The 22,167-nt window shown below is 25.6% G+C and overlaps 1 protein-coding gene across 2 annotated transcripts in view; it reads left to right on the top strand.

Annotated features, from left to right (window-relative positions):
* LOC129968963 (mediator of RNA polymerase II transcription subunit 23-like) overlaps positions 1 to 22,167 on the top strand; it is a 49,205-nt gene that overhangs the window by 23,498 nt on the left and 3,540 nt on the right. For both annotated transcript variants that reach the window (XM_056083342.1, XM_056083343.1), the window contains exons 13-32: positions 1,543 to 1,625; positions 1,750 to 1,915; positions 3,412 to 3,554; positions 3,659 to 3,833; positions 6,837 to 7,000; positions 7,962 to 8,159; positions 9,277 to 9,337; positions 11,509 to 11,562; positions 12,806 to 12,914; positions 13,100 to 13,171; positions 13,609 to 13,719; positions 14,660 to 14,719; positions 14,933 to 15,034; positions 15,167 to 15,266; positions 16,504 to 16,602; positions 16,697 to 16,834; positions 17,810 to 17,969; positions 19,074 to 19,146; positions 21,067 to 21,278; positions 21,394 to 21,514. In XM_056083342.1, the coding sequence (XP_055939317.1) occupies positions 1,543 to 1,625; positions 1,750 to 1,915; positions 3,412 to 3,554; positions 3,659 to 3,833; positions 6,837 to 7,000; positions 7,962 to 8,159; positions 9,277 to 9,337; positions 11,509 to 11,562; positions 12,806 to 12,914; positions 13,100 to 13,171; positions 13,609 to 13,719; positions 14,660 to 14,719; positions 14,933 to 15,034; positions 15,167 to 15,266; positions 16,504 to 16,602; positions 16,697 to 16,834; positions 17,810 to 17,969; positions 19,074 to 19,146; positions 21,067 to 21,278; positions 21,394 to 21,514 (2,401 nt within the window). The remainder of the gene's footprint in view (positions 1 to 1,542; positions 1,626 to 1,749; positions 1,916 to 3,411; positions 3,555 to 3,658; positions 3,834 to 6,836; positions 7,001 to 7,961; positions 8,160 to 9,276; positions 9,338 to 11,508; positions 11,563 to 12,805; positions 12,915 to 13,099; positions 13,172 to 13,608; positions 13,720 to 14,659; positions 14,720 to 14,932; positions 15,035 to 15,166; positions 15,267 to 16,503; positions 16,603 to 16,696; positions 16,835 to 17,809; positions 17,970 to 19,073; positions 19,147 to 21,066; positions 21,279 to 21,393; positions 21,515 to 22,167) is intronic.

Consider the following 22,167-nt stretch of genomic DNA (forward strand, 5'->3'; position numbering starts at 1 on the left):
TGTCAATGACTGTCGACCTTCACAACAAAGATGAAAGTTCCAGAATATTCGAGAATCTTGGTGATAGCTTCATTAGGACTTAAGTTCCAGTATTTATTCTAGAATATTTGTTGCCTTTATCATGGAGAACATAAAAACACAAGAAACAAAGTCAGCTGAATTAAGCTTAACTGAATATTGAACAAAGACTCTGGAACAAATTCTCTCTTAAGTGTTTTATGCTGTTACATTTATTTACTATCGATTTGCTGCATATGTCCTGCTGTTCATTGTAGGTGCTATTTTGTATATTTATCATCTGCACATGTTCTCTATACATTCGTTACCTGTGTATTGTGTTTTTATTGTGTATCATGATTCGTTTTAAGGCTATTGGACTTTTCACCATACACTCATCAGATTGATTTTTTTTTAAATTTTCCATAGCAATATATAAATAAAGGAGAGGGGGATGTATTTTGCTAAATAAATAAGAGAGGAGTATCTTTAATACACTACTATATTCCTTTTCATTTCATTTTCAAGGCAAATTTAAAAATTTGGGGAGATATTTTAAAAATCTGTCTTTAACATCCATATTTTTAACAGAAATCTTTGTTTAAAAAATGGATGTATTCATTTTTTATTTTCAGCTCGAATGTTCATCTTTCAAAGGATAATTTTATAAAATCCTCTGTTAAACCTGAATTAGGAACTAAAGTTGTGTTCTCTTTGCACCAAACTTAAGAAGGGAGAAGAGATTATGTTCAAGAAGGGGATTTTGCCAAAATATTGTTGAGCAAGCATTTGCTTCAGATGCCTGATTTTCACATGGTATTGTAGCTTAATATTAGACAATTACAGAAAATTTCTAGAGAAGCATAGGAAAGCTAGAAGCCTAGGCTTTCTTAACTCATATTTTAAGTATGAGATCAAGTAGGCATTAAATAATTAATTTAAAACCATAAATAAATTGAATTTATTGCACTCATATATATTATATGACTGCCCCTTACAATTGTATCAGATAAAGATGCAATTTTCTGGATATCTTATTCAAATTTTTTAGTATCAATCATTACTGATTATTTAATTAATTTCATAAATAACTTTTTCTGCTTATATATAATTTTTTAAGGTTGCTTCTTTCATTTGTCTCTGAAGCAAATGTTCTGAAAATTATATAAAGAAAAAACATTTAAATAATATGATATGAAAATTATAATGCCATGGTGTTCTAATGTGAAGTAGTATATATATATATATATATATATATATATATATATATAATATACCAGAATACAAACAAAATAAGATAGGAAAAATATTGCCAAGATGCAGTGAGTGATTTCAAAATTATAATTACTAGCTTTAATATTGTTTATCGTAAATGCATTTAATCTTTTCTATTTATTACAGAATGACACTTCACTCTAGAAATTATAAAGTGTATTAATATTTATTTTATCAAATTTTAATTTTAGTTAAATATTAAAATTATTTCCCATTTCATTGCTTATCAGAAAAAATTTACATAAATATTTATAATTTTTCTTCTTTTAGATATTTGCAAAGCAGTTTGAACAATAATAACTTGTCACATACGTTAAATACAGACTATAGAATTCCTCTTTTATGCAATGCATGTAAGTTTGATGTTTGATTTTATTTTGAAGAAGTATTCTAGTTGTGTTGCATTTTAATGTAGAATTTATAAAATATATTTAGATTTTATTCTTCTAAGAAAAATTTCTTATTTTTTGTCATTAGATAGTACAAATCAAGATTGTTTTACAAGACCTATGGCAATTCTAGTCGAAGCTGTGCAAGGTACTCAAAAACAACAAGCTTCACTTACTGGAGGCGCTGTTACAGGTCCTATAAAACCATTATCTATGAGTGTGTTAGATTCGCTTACAGTTCATACAAAAATGAGGTAGTTATATAATTAAATAATCTTTTATTCTCTATCACCTCTTTCTAAGATTTTATAATTACTTAAAGTGGTACAGCTTTCTCTCTTATTTCCTTAAGAAGGTGATAATGGTATGGGTAATCCAAATTCTATGCCTATAGATATAAGTGCAATTTATAAGCTACATATAAATTAGTCTCTAGAATTTTTTATCTTTAACTAATATGTTAGCAATTAATTATTTTGTTGTTAAAATTATTCTGTTGCCCTATCATATCATGGCATGTTTGTTAAATAGAGTTATTGTTATTGAAGGAAGAAGAAAATATCTAATCTCAGATATTAGCTTCTCATCATTTGAAAAAAAAAGGAGGGGGGGGGCTGTTTTTCTCTTTCTCTAATGAATTTTATACAATTCTCTTAAATTTTGTTTGAAGATTAACATTTTGTCAAATATTTAGATGCATGGTAAATTATGCAATATAATAATATTTGAATCAGCTTAATTTATTGTTAAAGAAAATTCAATGAATTATAAAAATGTGAAATGCGGATATATAAATTATTTAATGATTCTATTTGAGCTGATCCTGGTATTATTAATTGCCACACTATTATTTTTTATGATCATTTCAACTAAAGACGCTGCACCAGATTATTGTTAAACCTTGGTTATGAATAAGATGTTATATTAATAATAATATTATGAAATGATGCATATAATAATAGTAAAAATGTATTGTTTTTGAATTTTGATGTATATGAATTTAATTGATTAAACTTTGTTTTAAAGCACAGATGCATTTAAATATCAATAGATTTGTTTCATGATTTAAAAAAAATGTTTATATACAAGAGAATTTATATAAAATATTTTTATTATATTATGTTATATAATGCTATCATTTCAAGCCTAATAATACAGTGTATTAACCTCCCATTTTTATTTGATTTTATATTGAAGCATTTGTATAAGAAGGTTCCTTTGCTTATTGAAATCTTATATGCATTAGTATTGTTTCATTGCATAATATCATAATCACATTCTTTTATGTCTTAATATCTTTCACATGTAGAGTGTTTTAATGCGACTTAGAAGGTAAGTTATGAGGAATATTGCTTCTAGAACTTTTTTCTATTTATAAATTATTCACAAACTAGGCATATTTCACATTAAAATGTATAGATATATATGTAATGTGCTTGTGCCATCAACAAAATGGGGCGTTTTACAAGAACGTTTCAAAATTTCTTGGATAATTAACATTTGCTGCTCTATGAAGTATATTTTCATGGATATGGAACATCACCTATTACAAAATTAAGTTAAAATATTAAAGTTAAAGGGAGCTAAACATTATTGATATTTTAACATATGCTTACAAGTATTTGTCAATGGTGCAGTGCTTTAATCTTCATTTTTTCTCACATTCGAATTTATTTTTAATGAATATTCAAGGTGTTTGAAGACAAATTTTTAAATGTTGATAATTGTTTCACCAATATTTATTTTTCAGCCTTATACACAATATAGTTACACATGTGATGAAACTGGCTCAAGCTAAATCAACACACGTTCTTTCTCCAGCACTTGTAGAAACTTACAGTAGATTGTTGGTGTATAGCGAAATTGAATCTCTGGGGATCAAAGGATTTATTAGTAAGTGTATAAATTGTTGCCATGCCTTTAAAAATTTTTAGATTATTTTGATAATTATTTAGAAAAAACAAAATTATTTTGACCGTATGTTAATTCTATTACAGCTCATTTACTGCCAACTGTCTTCCGAAGCCATGCTTGGGGAATACTTCATACTTTGTTAGAAATGTTCAGTTATAGGTTGCATCATTTTCAGCCTCATTATCGGGTGCAACTCTTAAATCACTTGCACAGTTTGGCTGCTGTTCCTCAAACAAATCAAACACAACTTCATTTATGGTAAGTTGTATTCAAAATTAATTGAATTTTCTTTTTCATAAATTGCTAATTTTCTAAAAAATAAAGTTAAAATGTTTGAATAATGAGTTTTGTCAATAAATTGCTTTTAAAAATAGAATATACTGCCTATCTGATTTACTGAAAGCCAGTAAATTATTTCCCTTTTTTTCATAATTAAAATTTTAGATCCCTTTAAGCTTTAAATACAAGCTTTAAATTTTGGGCTAGAATTCAATTTCACATCTCTAACTGTAATCTAATAGCATTCACATTTGATATTTACAAATTCATGAAATACTTCCAGGGATGAATTGAATTTTTTCTGCTGATATAATCATGTCTGCATACTCATTGAGAATTTTAGCTAAAAAAGTATGCATTTCAGGAAATATTATGTACTATCTTTTACTTTTCATCATTTCTACAAAAAATGCAAAATTTAATGAATTGCTGAAGGTAGAGAAAATCAGACAACTTATGTTTAAAATCTCTTATACATTTCATATTATTTCATTGATTAGGTTTTATAATAATGTCACTAATGTTGTATTCTCAGGCTATTTCATAATATTTATATAATATTTAAATTTGAAGTATATGTGATATAGTAGCTTAAAAAATAGTGGAAACTAATGGATGGCATGTCTCTTAATAAAAGAATATGATAGTAAATAGATATTATTGTTTTTGACAACATAAGGGCCAATGCTAGATTGCTATTTAGGCTGACCTGGCAGTTACCTAGTCTTCACTGAGGTGTGTGTGTGGGGGGGGGGGGAGGTTCAATCAGATTGATAAAAAAATACTTTTACCCGATTTACCAAATAAATAAATTTTTGAAAATACAAATTTTGCATTCTTCCAGTTAGAGTATATATAAGCATCAAGTGTTCTCTGAAAAAAAATATTGCAACAAACATAAATGCTAGACAATCTTAGTCATAATAAATAAATAAGTATATTTTTTCATTGAGTTACTAAATTAAAAAAAAATCAGCCCAATATAAATTATTAATATGTGGATTAAGTTAAAAATGGGTTGAAATATGAAATTAAATTGATAAGCTTATTAAAAAAGAATGTATATACATATAAAACACTAATGTAAATTGCACAGAAATTGAGCTAATTACTAATTAATGAAGGGGCAGCATTCAAATATAAACAAAATATCATACGAATTTCAGACTGTTTTATTCACTGAACATTTTTGCATCTGTACTGGATTAAATGCTTTGCTTAGCTGATTAATGGAGCTTCAAAATACTATTATTATGGAGATAGTTCGCCAAGTCACCAAAGAGGGCGTTTAGTCAGAGGAACAAAGACATAAAAGAAAGAAATAGGCTTGAAACAAAAAGTTCAATTAAGTGCAAAAACAGGCCTAGCCATAGCCAGATAAGTAATCGTGTTAAGACTTAAGATTAATGTATGGTTTCTCACCAAGTACGTCAAAATCATGTCAATCATCAAAAACTATAAAACTTCATGTATACCAGACATGCTAACAAATGGCTTTTAAAGTTGCAATAAAAAAATTGTTGTTTTTATATTTGGCGAAAAGTTGTTCCAAAATGTTTCAATTTTGGCAGCCGTATATGATTTTTAAGTCTAGCCCTAATCATTATGACTTGCCTATGGCAACTGATGCTCACATCTTTTAAAACAATTATCTTATAAAAATGCTTTTTACATTATCTTAAAACTAAATTAAAAAAAACAACCTTTTTAATTACATAGTTTTCATATAATTTTTCGAGTAACTTTAAAAATATTTAAAATTCAATTTGATACTCTATCTGAAACAGTATTTTTAAATTCTTTGATGGAACTCCATCATACATTCTCTCCACCAAAACATTCAAGCACATGCTTTTGCCAGTCATTAAATTAGTAGTAGGATTTTCACTTTCACTTCTATTTCGTAATCTATACACTTTGTAATTTTCAGTAAACTACTTTGATTGAATTCATGTGTTTAAGTTGTATCAAATTTCAAGATGAAATGTTTTTTTAAAGAAATGCATCCCATATGAATAATTAACAACCTTAAAGTTCATTAGTCTTGGAGAACAAACCAGGTACCAAAAGCGGCTTGTTCTCATTATGAGCCTAGGGCTGCAAATCTCTAAATTGACTACCATTGATGACAGTAATTCATGGAATAAAATAATATGAATTATTCCCATTACTTTACTTTATGAATTTTTTTTTTTTGTTTAATAGATTTTTAATTTTAAGATGACTGGCACCAGTCATTAATATGTTGATTAAGTTAAAAATGGGTTGAAATATGAAACTAGTTTGCAAATTGGCTACAAATGACGATAATTGCAAATTAGCTACAAATGAAATAAAATTATATGAATTATTCCTAATATTTTGTTCTATAAATTTTAATTAGATTGAAAGAAAATATTTCTCATCTTATTTTGATTTAATTTAAATACTAATTCATGCATTGTGTTTTTTTTAAAGGGTTTGTTTTGAATTGTTATTTAATGGAAGTTACCCTGTTTAGGCTAAAAGAATAGCTTTAATCCACTTATTATATGAAATTTATTTTTATAATTAGCTTGTGAATTGTTATAAAAGCATTAGCATTACAGAATATTTCATTTATTACTTCTAAACTACCTTTCAAACTAAAATTTGTCTGTTTAATTTCTCATTTTGAAAAAATCTGTATTTAATGTTATAACTTAATTAAAAGCTATTTTTAATCTAAAGTTATGTTACACTCTGTAGTTATTATTCTCTTTCATATTTATTTATTTATGCAATTAGAAGAAAGTTTTGAAATTTCCTTTTATTATTAATACATATAAGTATTTTTGAATGGAGTCTTTTGTAAAATTCTGTAAATTAATTGCAGCCTTTCGGATGCTTATCATTATAATTTAGTAAAAGTATTGACAATTGTGAAAAAAATGGCATTAAAAAGTTAACTGAAAAAATAGACCGTGGGGAATTTTCCTCTCATTATTTATTTATTTATTTTAGTGTTCAGAGTACTGCATTAAAATTGATTGCTGGCATGGGAAGTGCTGAAGTTCAACCTCAACTATGTAGATTACCATCAGAACCAAAATCTTTATTGTCAAATGAGTCTGAGGAACTGAATAAGGTTTTAGTTTTGACTCTTGCTAGGGCAATTCATGTAACAGGTATGTAACAATAAAAAAATAAAGTTGTTTAATTTTTAGTTTTCTGAGCTATTTTATTTAAAATTTCATTTATAAAAAATCTGATTATTAATGTGTTTTTTAAAAATAAAAACTCTTAAAATATTTATTTATTGATTTCATTGTTATTTGTAAATATTGCTGTAGCTAATTTATATTTCATTCATGATTTTTGATGTTTAATATTTAATAGAGTTGCAAAATTTGTCGATGTAGTAAGTATTGTATTTGTATCTACTACCTTTCTTTTTTATGTAATGAAACAGATTAAATATTTCCAAGTATATCATATGCTTTATTATTATAAATGAATCATTATATATTGAAATTATATATATCTTTATTTGTTCACTTAACTGTTTTGAGGTTTCTGACTTGAAGCTTATAGAAAATTGGTTAAAAAGACAAATTTATTGTATAAACATGGTATAATTCCAATGGCATAAGATATTATTCCAATGACATATTTTTACAAATACTTCAGAGTAATTGGAATTTTCTTGTATTTACTAAAATTTTTCTTTGCAATTATTTCAGTTATCGAAATGTTATTCAGAGTTTTCAGATTATTGTTATTATCTTCAAATTCAACATTTTTTTTAAAGGTTTTGAAATCAGATTAGCTTTTCACTCATTATTAAATCTTGGTTTCTTATTATTTCTAAAAGCACTATATTCGTACAATGTAAACATTATTTTATTATGAGGGCCTTCAGTGAAAGTATTATTTAGTCAAACTAAATTAAAATCTATTTTATATATAAATTTTAAAAAATGCTATAATTACCTTGCCATTTAAAATGTGAAAATTATCCATCAGTAGTTTCATCCAAATAACTTTTTGAGATCATGAATGTTAGTTGTTTAAATTTAAATGTTACTCTATCTATTATGTTTTATATATGTTATATTTATTTTATAGAGATGTTGTTTATTTTTCTAGGATCTGAAACTTTATCTGGATCGTGGTGTAAAGAAATTTTAACCACTATTATGCAACATACTCCTCATAGTTGGTCCAGTTTCACTTTACAGTGTTTTCCAAAAGTTCTTGCTGACTTCTTCTATCATCATCAAGCACCTAAAGAAAACAAGGCACAATTAAAACGCTCAGTTGAAGAAGAGTATAAAAAATGGAAAAGTAATTGTTTGGAATATTAATTCAAAGTGTAAATTAAATTTTATTTTAGTGATAGATACAACATGGTTTATTTATATTCTCTCATGTCTTTCTGCTTTTCTATTGTATTACACTTGAAATAATTTTTAAATGCTTAGCAAAGTTTTGAACCTGCAGAAACGAGGTTTCTCTTAATACTATCAACTTTTTGTTTACATAATAAAAAGACTCGATTATGAATTAGTAGTAATTTTAGAAATTGTAGTTATAGAATTAATCAAAAAGTATTTGCTGAATATTTTCAACTCCAGTAAATACAAAACTTTTCATTAATACTTACATATTTCTTTGCAAATGTTTCGCCATATTTTATATTCAAATTCTTTAAAAAAATTCACTGAGAAATTATCTATAAACATTAATAACATTCTAACTTGTTGTGTATAGTCTAGAAAATTAAACTTTTATTTGATCTTTTGTCTTAGACATTAATTCTAGCAATTTAGTTAATTATTTTCAAAAATAACCCATTGTCAATAATCAACAATCAAAAAGAAATCTAGTTAGTCTAATATCATCAAAACATTTTATTGAGTGAGCTTTATCATATTTTTCTGTCAGAAGATACCTCTACTTTTTTTCATGACAAATTTCTAGCATTGATTACTGGAAAAATCAGTGAGACATTAGTTTAAAAATCACATTTGGTGATACTATTGAATTATCTGTCATCAAACTCTATATTGAAATTTTCATGTTAAAATTTTGAGAGCATTCATTGAAAGATTAAATTTACCCAGAAATGTTTTGATTGATTTGATTTCTGATCCCATGTCATCATGTTTTACTTATCTGCTTTCCTTTTTTATGTGGTTTATATTGATAACAAATTTATACTTTGCCATAAAATGCAGTACATCCTGCAAAAAGTTTTGTTATTGTTTCATGTTGTGACTATACATCAAATTTAAGGATTTATCTTTTGTAAAGATTAGCAAGAAATAAATAAATTTCAAATTTGTAATTTAATAGTTCAACAAAAATTAATCTACTAATAAAAATTACTTTATTTTTTTATTTCATGCATTGATTTAAATTTATTACCACATAGTTTTCTTATTTTCGTGTTTATTTTCAGCCATGAGTAATGAAAATGATATTATTTCACATTTCTCGGGATCTTCACCTTTATTCTTGTGGTAAGATATGCAATTCTTATCTTGTATTGTTTTATCACTTTTATTAAAAATATTCTATATTTTTATATAATAACTTTATATATAAAGTTATATTCCCCATTTAAAAAAAATTTTTTTTTTTGTATCATTATTAATATCAGACTCAGTTTTTTTCTTAATCGCATTATTAATTGTTGAAACTGCAGTGATGTTGCAAGAGTCATATTGCTTAAGTTTAATGTAATATTCTGTAATACTTACTTTTTTCATTGGAAATATTTTACCAAATTTTATTGTTTGTTCTTAAAGAACTTTTATGTTTTTTCTTTACTTGATGTTCAGAAAAAAAAGATTTTGCACTTCAAGAAATATTTCTGTAAATATCATCATTTATGCTCAAAGACATTATATTTGAGAATAAATAGCCTACCATATTTATTTTAGTATCGATGTTTATTTGTGTTTACATGTTATCATGTTTTCTGATAAGGCATCTATATTATGTCTTTGCCATTTCTGTTTTTTGATAATAATTAATTGGTAATAAATTTTAAAACTTCTTAAAAAAATGCTTTTGTCTATCATATGTTTGCACAACAAATTTAAATGCAATAAATGATTGTTTGTTGATATTTATTTGGAAGATCTTGAATTCAAAATTACATTTATTTGTTATTTTATCCAACAAAGTCAGGATAAATTATTTAGATTTTAATACGTAGCTATTCTGTATGATTTTAATAAAGTAATCTGTTTTGCAAGACATATTCACACACACACAAAAAAAATATTTCATTGCATGGCTGCATAATCCTGATATTTCTAAGAGATGTTTTGAGATATTTTGTTCAATATGTTTGTTCTGTGTTTTCATTAAATATAACATGTGTAATTTAGGTATATGAGGATATAGCTAAATTTATGATTGCAACAAATAAAACTATGGATATGTTCCCCCTGAGGATCAATAATTATACTTCAAGATTGTAAAGCAATTTATATATTTGATCTCAAATTGTAATGACATAAAAAGTTGAAATAAAACATATATATGGTTAATATATGTTTCTATTGCCTTAGAAATCAACTTAAATCAAAATTAATCAGCCTAAAATAAAAATCACAATAAGATTTTGATAAGACCTGTTGCCACTATGGGAGTAAATGTTAAGTGGTTAACATTGTGGAAGAGGACATTCTGTTGATTTTTATAAGAAAATTTTTAAGAAACATCCTTGAATCAATAAGACAAAGCAGTGTGTAGAAAATTGTGTTATAATCATGACATTTATAAAAGTTAAAGTGAAACTGACATTGTCAAAATAGTAACGATTTCTATTGGATATTTGGATCATATATCTAGATATGATGATGCATTCCCAGTTTTTTTTTAAAAAAATGCCTTTTCAAGAATAAAGAGAAAATGATGAAATAGATAGTGTTAAAAAGATGGGCGACTATTGTGGCAGATAGGGTGAAATGGAATAAATAGTACAGGCACCCTTAGCCTGTATTAGGTTGTAATGCCTGAGAAGAAGAATGCAAGTATTGAACCTGCATTGTGATAAAATTTTAAAAAGCCAATTATAAATTATATTCAAAAGATTTACCCTCCCCCCCCAAAAAAAAAAAATTCTATTATGATTCTTGATTGCAGTATGGAAGAAAGTTTATCAATTCTTTGTTTTGATAAATAATGATTGTGCTGTGTGAGTTTCCTTTGTTACTTGGGCATTATCCAGGTACTAATCCATTTAATGTCACATTCTTGGAATATTCGAAACTTGCTTGTTTTGTAATTGCCCCCCCCCCAATTGTAGTTGTATGTTGCAACTTATTAAAGTGTAATCATAAATCATTGCTCACAATAAAACTGTCTGTCCAGCTAACTTTCAAATTTTGATTAATTGAAGGATTTGTATTATTTTATATTATTGGTATGCTAGAATTTAAGCTGTAGAAGCAATCTTTGTGTACATTCAAGTTATTTTATAATGATAAAAGTATAAGCATAAGCTTCATGAAAAGTTGTTGAATATAAGTGTTGCTTTAAATAAATAGATAAATAGTAAATATTTTGAAACATATAATCGTAATTGAAAACAAATTTTATATTGAATTTTATTAAGATGTAACAAAAATTATATGTAAGGAATTTTTTTTTAAAGATGTATTTATATCTTGTTTTGTAGTTTGCTGTGGAAAATGCTGTTAGACAATGATCGTATTTCTACAATTGCTTATCAGTATGTATTATTTCTTTTTTTTTTAATTGTTTAAAAATCATATATTCATATCATATACCTATATATTTTTCAGGATAATAATTTTTTTTCATTGCTGAAATAAATATAAGAAATGATTAGGGAAAAGTTAATAAATAGACATCAAGCAAAAGTGCTGTTTTCCTTTTCTAACATTTTATTTGTCCATCTATCTCTATCCAAATTAATATTTATTTATAAACTGAAGGAATAAATGAAAAGAACGTTAGAAATAATTCTAGTTTAAAATTATTCATTCCAAACATTTTAATAAAAAAAATCAATAATCCATTACTTATTTATATTCTATCATGTTGCCATCTAGGAACATATAAATGTAATATGAAACCAAATTTTGGCATCAATTGGATTAGTAACAATTCAATTTTCTCTTCATATTACAATGTTTATGTATTTCAAATTTAAATTTTCCAGAATCTTTAGATTACAATAGCAAAAAAGATGTATGTAAATAAGATAAAGTTTAATTTTTTGAAATAACAAGGTATTATCTTTACTACTGGATTAATATCCTTATCTTCTTTCATTAGCTATCAGTTTAGCTGCCACATATGTCATTGATAAATATGCAAATTATTGAATATGAAATTTTGATTTTTCAATTCACTCTCATGAAATTTTTTCAGAAATGATGTATATGATGGCTATGTCTCGAACCTAAAGAGCCTTTGTGGAATATAGAATTAGTAATTGCAATCTATCAGAAATGTATAGTTTATTATTGATGGTTATTATGGTTAAGTACCAAATAAATTTTAAGTATTTGATAGTTTGAATTTGCCTAAATGCTATGGTCGTACAACAGAACAGAGGAATAAAACTAAAAACTGAATGATTAGAGTCCTGCTCTCCCATTGATTTATATACGAGAGAAGCATATATAAATCATAATAATAATTATAATGATCTTTGTACCATTCCATACAAAGAGGAATATGTATGTAATAGTAGAGATGCATCTATTTTATTAGTTAATTGAATGTTAATATATTAAAAAATTAATACTTATTATAGTTTGAATATGTTGTTTCAGTTCATTATTTTTTAATGTGAAAATTTTCTTAAGATATTATCTAAATGATAATATTTTATTTTCTGTTACATTTTGTATATGCATTTGTTTCTATTGAAATATGATTGTAATAAATTCTTCTGTTTAGTTATGGCCATTTTATTTAGTCTTTTATTTATTTATTTTAATTAGAATATTAGATCGCATTGGTGCTCGATCGCTCTCGGCTCATTTGAGAACATTTGCAGATTTTCTTGTTTTTGAGTTCGCCATTTCTGCCGCTGGGCAACATGTAAATAAGGTAATTAATTTTCAGAAAGTTTTGTCTTAATTTCTTATTTTATATGCATTTGTACTTGCATGGCAATTAAATTTGTCCTGCTATTGAGTTATCTTGTTTTTCTTTATATACCTAAAATATGAAACTGAGATGTAATCTCTTTATGTAATCTTCTAAATTATATAACATTTGTTTCTTTTTTATAGTATGTAGATGCATTGAATGATCTGATTTGGAAGTGCCATGTCATCCAACTGGATAGGCTCATATTGTGCTTGGTAATATTATTCTTTAGCTTTTATTTATACAAAAAAAAAAAAAAAATGTTAAAGTTTCGTGTTATTTGCATTTATTCTGCTAATTATGACTGCTTCTGTTATATGTTTGAATGAAAATATGAAATTTATATACATTTATTCTATTATTAAGCTTATAAAGATATTTTTTCAATTTCATTTATTTTATGCAATTTAATGCATTACTTTTTTTTTTCAGAAATATTTTTTTCTCTATTCTTATATTTTGCATTCAGAGTTTTATGAATTTTTAGAATATTTCTTAATGTTCAGTCAGAAGGTTGCATCTTTGTTTTATAGGTGTTATGTTTGTAGTAAATATCAAATCTTTTGTAGTTAAAATATCAATTTAGAAATATTGTTTATAGTTTCAGTTTATTTTATTTTTTAAAAGTTTTTATTTAATTTCATATTTTTAGGCATTACGCAGTTTTGAAGGGAATGAAGCTCAAGTTTGCTTTCTGATTATACGGATGTTGCTTCTTAAGTCTCAAGAATTCAAAAACAGAGTCTATGATTTTGTTAAAAACGTAATGTTGAAATATTTTTTCATCTTTTTATTGTCATTATAATAGTATTGCCTTAAGATACTAAAATAACATTTTATAATTAGTATGAGTGATCATATATTATCTATTTATTCTATGACTTTGAATTTTACATGTGTGTAACTATTGTAGTTTGTGCTATTGCTATCACTATCTTTTTCGCTGTTATTTTAATGAACAGTATGATAAATATATACTATTCTTTAAAACAAATAATCAATCTCATATTGTACTAAGGCACTAATTATGGATATCATCTATTATAATCCTTTAAAATGAATAAAAATTACTTAAAGGATCCTCTGTGAATAGTAGTTTAGTTAATAAAAGATGAATTGTTAAATTTATTATCATTTTTATTCAATCATTTATAATGAATTTGTAATTATTAATTTCTTTTATTAAAATACTTCAAGTGTTTATTCTCATAAGGCACTACAAGAACTTAATTTTCATTTAGTATCCTCATTTAAAAGTAAAAAATATTTGCGTTTTTAAAAATTTTCAAAATGGTTCCTATTTTAATTAGACTTTTCCTTAAAATTAGCTATTGTGTGTATTAATATTAATTATTAAAATTGTGTGTATATGTAATAATATATAAATAATTTAGGTAAATATGGATATTTTATTTTTCGCCATAAACTAATTCTTATTTTTTCTTTGACTTCATTTTTCAATTTTCCCACCAAAATAAAATGATTTTATGTTTACATACTCATATTTTGTTACTACTCTTGCTCATTACTACTTGTTTTATGAAAGAAAGATTAAGAATTGAATAAATAGGCCATTTTCAGTTTAAATCTAGCATATAAAAATTTAAATTCTTTTTATATAGTTCTATGAGCAGTGTCATATATATGTAAATATGCTTAATAAAAACGGATTTTTTTGGTTTTAACTAAATTTTGTTTTCTAGAATTCGCCAGAACATTGGAAACAATCCGACTGGCATGAAAAGCATTTAATGTTCCATAGAGTAAGTAAAATGGATAAAATATTGTCTATACATTCTTCTAAACTATGGTCTGTTTCCTTTAATTCATTTTTATACACTCATTTCCTTTTCCATATTTTTTTCTTTTGTGTTTATTACAAAAAGGGAAATAAAAATTGAAATTTTGTCATAATATTTTATTATTTTGATGATTGTTTCATTGTTATTTTTCTTATGCTTTGCTTATGTTTGCAGATATATCAAGAAAAATTTTATTTTGAAGGTCTTCATGACCTAAATGCGCAACATACTTACTTACCTGTTTATTTTGGAAATGTGTGTCTCAGATTTCTTCCAGTAAGTATGAGTGATTTGTTTTTCCACCATATTTTCTTAATGGCATTCTCGATATTCCTTGCATTACGTTAAGGAAATTTATGCCTAGTACTTTTATAACATTATTTCTAAATAGCACTTTTTTATTTCCAGGTCATGGATATCGTTATCCATAGGTTTCTCGAACTTCCAACTGTCTCCATTTCAGTTGAAGGTCTACTAGATACTTTAGGATGTTTGTACAAATTTCATGGTAAATAAAGAATGTTTTATTAAATTCTACTTAGTTATTATTAATTTATTTTAATATCAGCTGTGTAAATTTATGCCCTTGCATTTAAGGAATTTAAATTAAATAATTTTTTGAATGATTTTGAACTTCCGTTTTAGATTGAAAGTAATTAACGAGCTTTGATAGTGTAATAACAATTCTTCTTCTTCAAAAAAAAAATATCTTTGATTAAATAATTAAATTAATTATAAAGTGATGCAAAATTGATTTTGTAAATGCAAAAATATTAGTGATACAAATATAAATCTGAGAAATGTTAAATTAATATTCACAAATTATTCCTACCAATGGTTATATGGGAATACTAAGATGGTAAGTCACCAGATGAATCGACATGCTCTAGGTTCTACAAGCAACTAACGTAGTATGTTGGATATGTTAGCAACCCTAATCTGATTGATTGTTATTTACGTTTATTATATGTGGGCTGTACTATGATCGTATTCATTTTGAAAGATATCAAATCCCAAATTTATGATGCAATTAGATTCTTATATGCATATATACATCTTTGGGATAAGGTACAATTTTTCTTGTGCTATCCACAGCTCACATTAACTGTTGATTAAGGAATTGACAAATTAAAAATCTGCAAAATATTAACAGTTTTTTAAATGTCCTTTCATAAGAAGAAAATTTAACTATCTAAATTGGCTTATTGATATGTTAATCATGACTGCAAGAATCACATTCTCAATAGTTTTATTAAACTTAATGACTTAAAGGGTTTCTGCGAGATAAGGAATTGTTCAAAGTCGGGCATTCTTGCATAAAAATTGGCAGAGTACAATCTTGTTTGATTTGAATGAAAAATATTTATTTTTTATTTCATAGAGGAAAACTTTGCATTTATTATCATGATTAACCTTTCATGTTAATAAAAACTAAGTACAAAATTTCAACAAAACTTTCAGGTAATTTTCTTTTAAATCAGTTGATTAAGTCATATGTGATATTTTGCTGTAGAATAATTATAGAACTTTCTGTTTTCTACAAATTCAAGCATTGTACTGCTGTTATTTAAAAAAAATCATAATTGATTAATTTGTGTGACACTTTATTCTCTTTTTATTGAAGTTTATACATTTTAAAACATAAATTTATTAGATTTTATAAAATATTAAACATTTGAATTGTTAACATTCATCAAATCAATAGAAATATGCATTAAATCTTAATTTCGTATAATATTTTTCAGATCGTCCATTGACTTACCTTTACAATACCTTGCATTATTATGAACAAAAGCTTCGAGATCGTCCTCCTTTGAAGAAAAAATTAGTGTCTGCCATTATTGGTTAGTAGTGTATATTTATTTTTTATTTTTATAGTTAGAATATTTATTAATTTGAGTTGGAATATAGCACATTATATACCATTGGTGATTTTAGGATCTTTAAAAGATATAAGACCTGAAGGCTGGGCTTTAAGTGAAGGATATCTTGCTTATGTGAATGATACTTCTGATGAGCTGAATTGGATTCCAGATCATGAGTATTATGTAAAATTGATTGGTCGTTTGGTTGAAAGTATCCTTTTATGTATTTTATTTGTACTGTTTAGCTTTTATTTTTCTAAAGGGACAAAAAGTTCATTATTTACTACAAAAATGCACTTTAATTTTAACTTCATATTTTTCCTTTCGCAAATAGAAAAAGTTAAGATTCAAACTTCTGCATAATATTTCGTAATTTGGTATAGTTTGGAGTTTTATTTTATTTGGAGAAAATTTTTCTATTAAAGCAATGCATTTATAAATTTTTTTATTACTTTTTAATGAATTATCAGTCTTTTTATTGCATGTCATCATTTATTTGAGTTAAATTTTTTTTAAACTTTCACTGACTTTATAACTTTTTGAAGAAATTAGTATAGGGTAATAATTAAAATTAGAATCTAAACTATTTGTCTTAAAAATTTCAGCTTATTTCTCAAAAATGAATAAATAATATATATTTATTCCAGAATCCTTATAAGAAATGTATGAGCCCATTGGAAAAAATTATATAATTTCTGTTTTTTAAAGCAAATTTTTTTAAAAGAAAGATTTTTCTTAAATTAAGAATAAAAATAAATGAAAAAAAAAACTATTCATAAATATTTTTTTTCCTTCAAAATTTTAACATTAAAATATGTTGAATTGGATGTATAAATCATTGCTGGCCCATTAAAAGCCAGTGGGGAATGGTCTCTGCTAAACTTTCTTGCATACTCTGTTGTAAAAGTGTTGTTCCCTTCACTCTGCATAAAATTGTAGACCTTGGGTAAGGCTGTAAATGCTCTGCTTGCCATTCATCATATGATAATAGCATCTATTTCAATTTATTAGTCGATAATATTTCTTTAACTAATAGAATGTTTTCATTTTTTTTAAAAATGTAAGTGACACAGCATTTTGACACCATAAAATACCTCTGGACCAACAACACAATTTTTATTTCATTATTTTTCAAAATTGTATTAAATGTTTACATATTTTAGTTATTATCTTAACAAACAATCAGCACTTGCTGGGAAGAGTCCATTTCCTCATACTGATTGGAGGTTTAATGAATTTCCAAATCAAGGAGCCCATGCATTGCATGTCACTTGCATTGAGTTGATGTCCCTTCCTGTGTCCACAACCATTGTTGGAAATGCTTTACTAGATGTCATTTTGAAAGGGTAAGACTGAGTTTGTTGTTAGAATTTTTAATGTAAATCCTACAACTGCTTTCCAAAAGTTTTAGAACTTATTTTATTGTGGAAATGAATACACATGAAATCTGTTTATTTGGCCATTATTCATAGAAGGATGCAAATGCTTCTTTTTCTACTTTCTCAAATGCCTTAATCACTCCACTACTTCAGAACTTAAAAATCGTTGCACTTCATCTAAGAAAGAAGTTTCATGAGGTGAGATCAGGGGAATTAATTGTGTAATACCAAAATGTAATGTTTTGAAGAATAATTTCTCTTCAGGTCACCTCTGAACAGAACCCTTATCATGATAGAATATTCAAAACTTCCTGTCCTTCCTAGCAACAAGATTTGAATGTCAATAATTATGAATCGTGCACATTTCCCGTATGTATCAGAATAGAATGAAAGCTATTCTAACTTACTGGTTATATGATATTATCTTGTCCTATGGAAAATGTAATAATTGATTTATAGTTGGAAAATATTTGTTGTAGTTGAAAGTTTTTAAATGTACAAATATATTAGAGCTTATATTTGATGAGATTTCAAATATAAATTTATTGTCATATTGTAATTTTCTACTATTGCATGTTATTTTCCTAAATGCTAAATAAATGTTTCTTGGATAATTTATATTAAAAAGTTTTCATATTTAATTTATTAGCTATGCAATGAATTTTATTCAGTAAAGTGTGTTATGTTTTGGAAATTAAAAATGCATGAAAAAGTAGTTATTGCAATTTTAATGCTACTACAGTTGTTGATTTTTTTTCTGCATAAAGTTTGTTTTAATACCATGATATGCATCATTTAAAATTTGTATTATTTTTTAAAATTTTTATTGCTTTTTTTTACTGTGTTTTCTAGAATCCACAAATTTTAGATATATTTAATTGGAAGGGAAATGTTTGAAAAATTAATTTTTTAATAGTGTTAGTTTTTGAGTGTTTTATTTTATTTGAGTAAATTGATTATCTGTTGCAAGGTGATTTTGAGTGAAATTCTAGAGTAAATATAATCTAAAATTCAAAGTTTTATCGATAATTGCTAATTTTTAATGTTAAAATTATCAATTGAATTTGCCAGGCGTACTGTGATGGTTCACGCAAATATTGTAGCTTGGATGAATGCTGTTGGACTTGTCTTAACAGCTTTGCCAGTAAGTTTTGTTTATATTTCAAGATATTTTTTCTTTGAAAATTGTAGATTCTTATTGAAATGTAATGATTTTAAATATTTATATATTGCTTTCATTTCAAATAAAACCTGAACATTGCCCATTAAGAGATTTAAGTTAGTTATTTTGAAGTAACATTTATTTCTGACATAAATTCAATTTTTAAGTTTATTTCTATATTTGATCTTCTAAAATAACGATATCCATTTCACATTTCTTTTCATATCACAGAAGCAATTAAATATTTTATAAACGTAATGCAAATAAGAGGAGGAAGAAATGCTTTTCCAAAAAAAAAAAAAAAAAAAAAAAATTATAATTGAACAGTAACATCATTTTTTTAAAAAATAATCATACATATTGTCGTGGAGTACAAAAGATTGAAAATCAAATATTTCATTTAGCTTGAACCTATTAGTAAGTACCTTCATATAGTCAATAGTTGCCAATTCATTAGTGCATATTAATTATAGATACTACCACCATTCAGTGCTATTTTTCTCTAGTGTTTACCTTAGTAGCTATTTTCTTTTTACTGTTATTTATAAGGGGACAACAACTAGTGTAATTAAATCAAATTTGATTTTTGATATGCAGCATTTTGCTTTTTGACATTTTACTGTTTTTCACCCATGAAAATGCTTTTTTTCTTTTACTTATAATAGTTATTTCATTAGGACGTGTAATAAAGAGTGTGTATATAATTGTGATTAATTTTTCTCTGAGTATAATTATTTCATGTTTAATTTTTTATAAGGAATATAATTACCAATTCTCTCTCTAAATGGCTATGACCTTTCATACAAAGAATTTTTTTTAAGTACAAATTCTGCATATAGTTCTATACAAATTAGTAGGATTGTAATCAAAATGAGATTCTTTGAGAAAAATTATACTGACAGATACTATAAATACTGAACACATATGTATGCATACAGAAGTTTACAAATATTTTTAAACATTCATAATACAAATTTCATTTGTCTTTCTGACAAACCATCTGAATTTATTCTTGTAATTCATAAAGATTGATAATTCTGAATTATGTGTTCTAATTGTAAATTAAATTCCCACCTTCCCAATAAATTTCATACATGTTTCTTTCAAAATTTTGGTTTTGATGATAAAAAGATATCTATAAATGAAATAACTTTTAAAAATGAATTCTTTTCTTTATATTATAAACATATTTAATTCCTTTCCCTAAAATTTCATAGTTTTCCAGCAAATTCTCTCCAAGCATTTTGTGCTGCTGCTATGGTTTAATAATGATTTTCTGCTTGTGCACTAATGTCAGTGCATGAGCTATTCTTCTGTGTGTGTAGGCTATGTTTTACTACTATGTATTCATGTTTTTGTTTCGAAGAAAGCATTGTTATTTGTCGCTTAACTTATTGGACTTTTTCACTTTACACTCAATGGATGGGGTTTTGAATTTTTCTGTAACAACATATTACATAATACTTTTACTGCCCTGCTCTTAGTTAATGGATAAGCAGTGTTAACTTTATTAGGATTGAATAACTGTGGTAAATACATAGTAATAACATTTAATGTGATAATATAACATAATGTTGTAATAACAGAGTATTCTATATTATTAATGTGAGCTTACACATAACTGTAACTGTGAAACATAATTCTTTTATTCCTAAGCACTTTTACCTTTGTAAATTATTTTTATTTTGTTTGTCACTTACATCACACTTATGATGTAGTTTGGAAATGAAGTGCTAACAAAACAAAACAAAAATAAATCAAAACATTACCTTTTCCCTACCATTTACATCATTATTCCTGTGATCCTTGAAAAAGTAAATCTACATCTAACTGTTATTTATGTTAACAAATGTTACCTTTTGAATGAATCGTATATTAAAATATAAATTATTTTCTCTGAAGGAAGCCTACTGGGGTGTTTTAAATGACCGCATTTTAGATGTTATGCAATCGCCTCTGCTGACCAATTCCATGCCAGACATAGATCCATTTTTAATGTTCGATTTTGCTGGCAGCTACAATAGTATGACAGAGCTTCCTTGTAGCTATTTGGTTGCTCTTACCCATGCAGTTTGGTACCATGCAAGTATTGGCCAGATTTGTACTTTAACACAGTAAGTAATAACCCTACTTGCTTTAATTTTTAAAAATAGTTTTATATTATAATCCTTTATTGCATGCATTTGTGAGAAAAAAAATGATAGTTAATTAAGTTAATGTTCATTTCAGATTACTTAAAACTAAGTTCAAACCAGCTGTGAAAACTGAAGTTCAGTTTATATTCATTTGTCATTTGGTTGCACCATTTTTACAACGCTTTTATTTGGAGCGAACTAGATATGCTATGGAGGTAAGATTTCAAAAATTTTGTTATGAATCAACTTGTTTAACTTTTTATTTTGAATTGGCAAATTTAGGCATTTTGCAGGCCTTAGGCAATGTGATTATTAGGTTAACCACATTACCTAAGGCCTAAATTTATTTAAATAAATTAAATGTTAAATCAATTTAATTTCATATTTTAACAAATTTTTAATTTTATCAGCATGCTAATAATTTATTAAATTTTTTATAACTAGAGAAGATATATATTCATTATTTACTTATTTATTACCAGTCACTTTTGGTGACCAGCTGTTTTATCAGGGATACTGATTATATTAAATCGAATTAAATTATTTCGATATCTTTTTATGTCCTTGATTTCATTAAATTATCAATTAAGGCTATATTAATTTGTTTTATTGATGTACTCTTCATGTTTGTTTTATTGTGTACATGAATATTTCTAATGGACATCAATTTAATGACCACGCCTTAATGCTATTAAAAATATAAATGGGGGTTCACCTATCTTCTAAATTTTGCAGTATTCTAACTTCATTTTTTAAAAATTCATCTTTTAAACTATACAGACTTTAAATGAAGTCCAATTTTAGTTTTTAACAATGGAAGAAAATCATGTGTATATACTAGTTTTGATTATTAATTGAAATCACTTAC

This window comes from Argiope bruennichi, chromosome 5 (genome assembly GCF_947563725.1).
Source record: "Argiope bruennichi chromosome 5, qqArgBrue1.1, whole genome shotgun sequence".
Taxonomy (NCBI): Eukaryota; Metazoa; Arthropoda; class Arachnida; order Araneae; family Araneidae; genus Argiope; species Argiope bruennichi.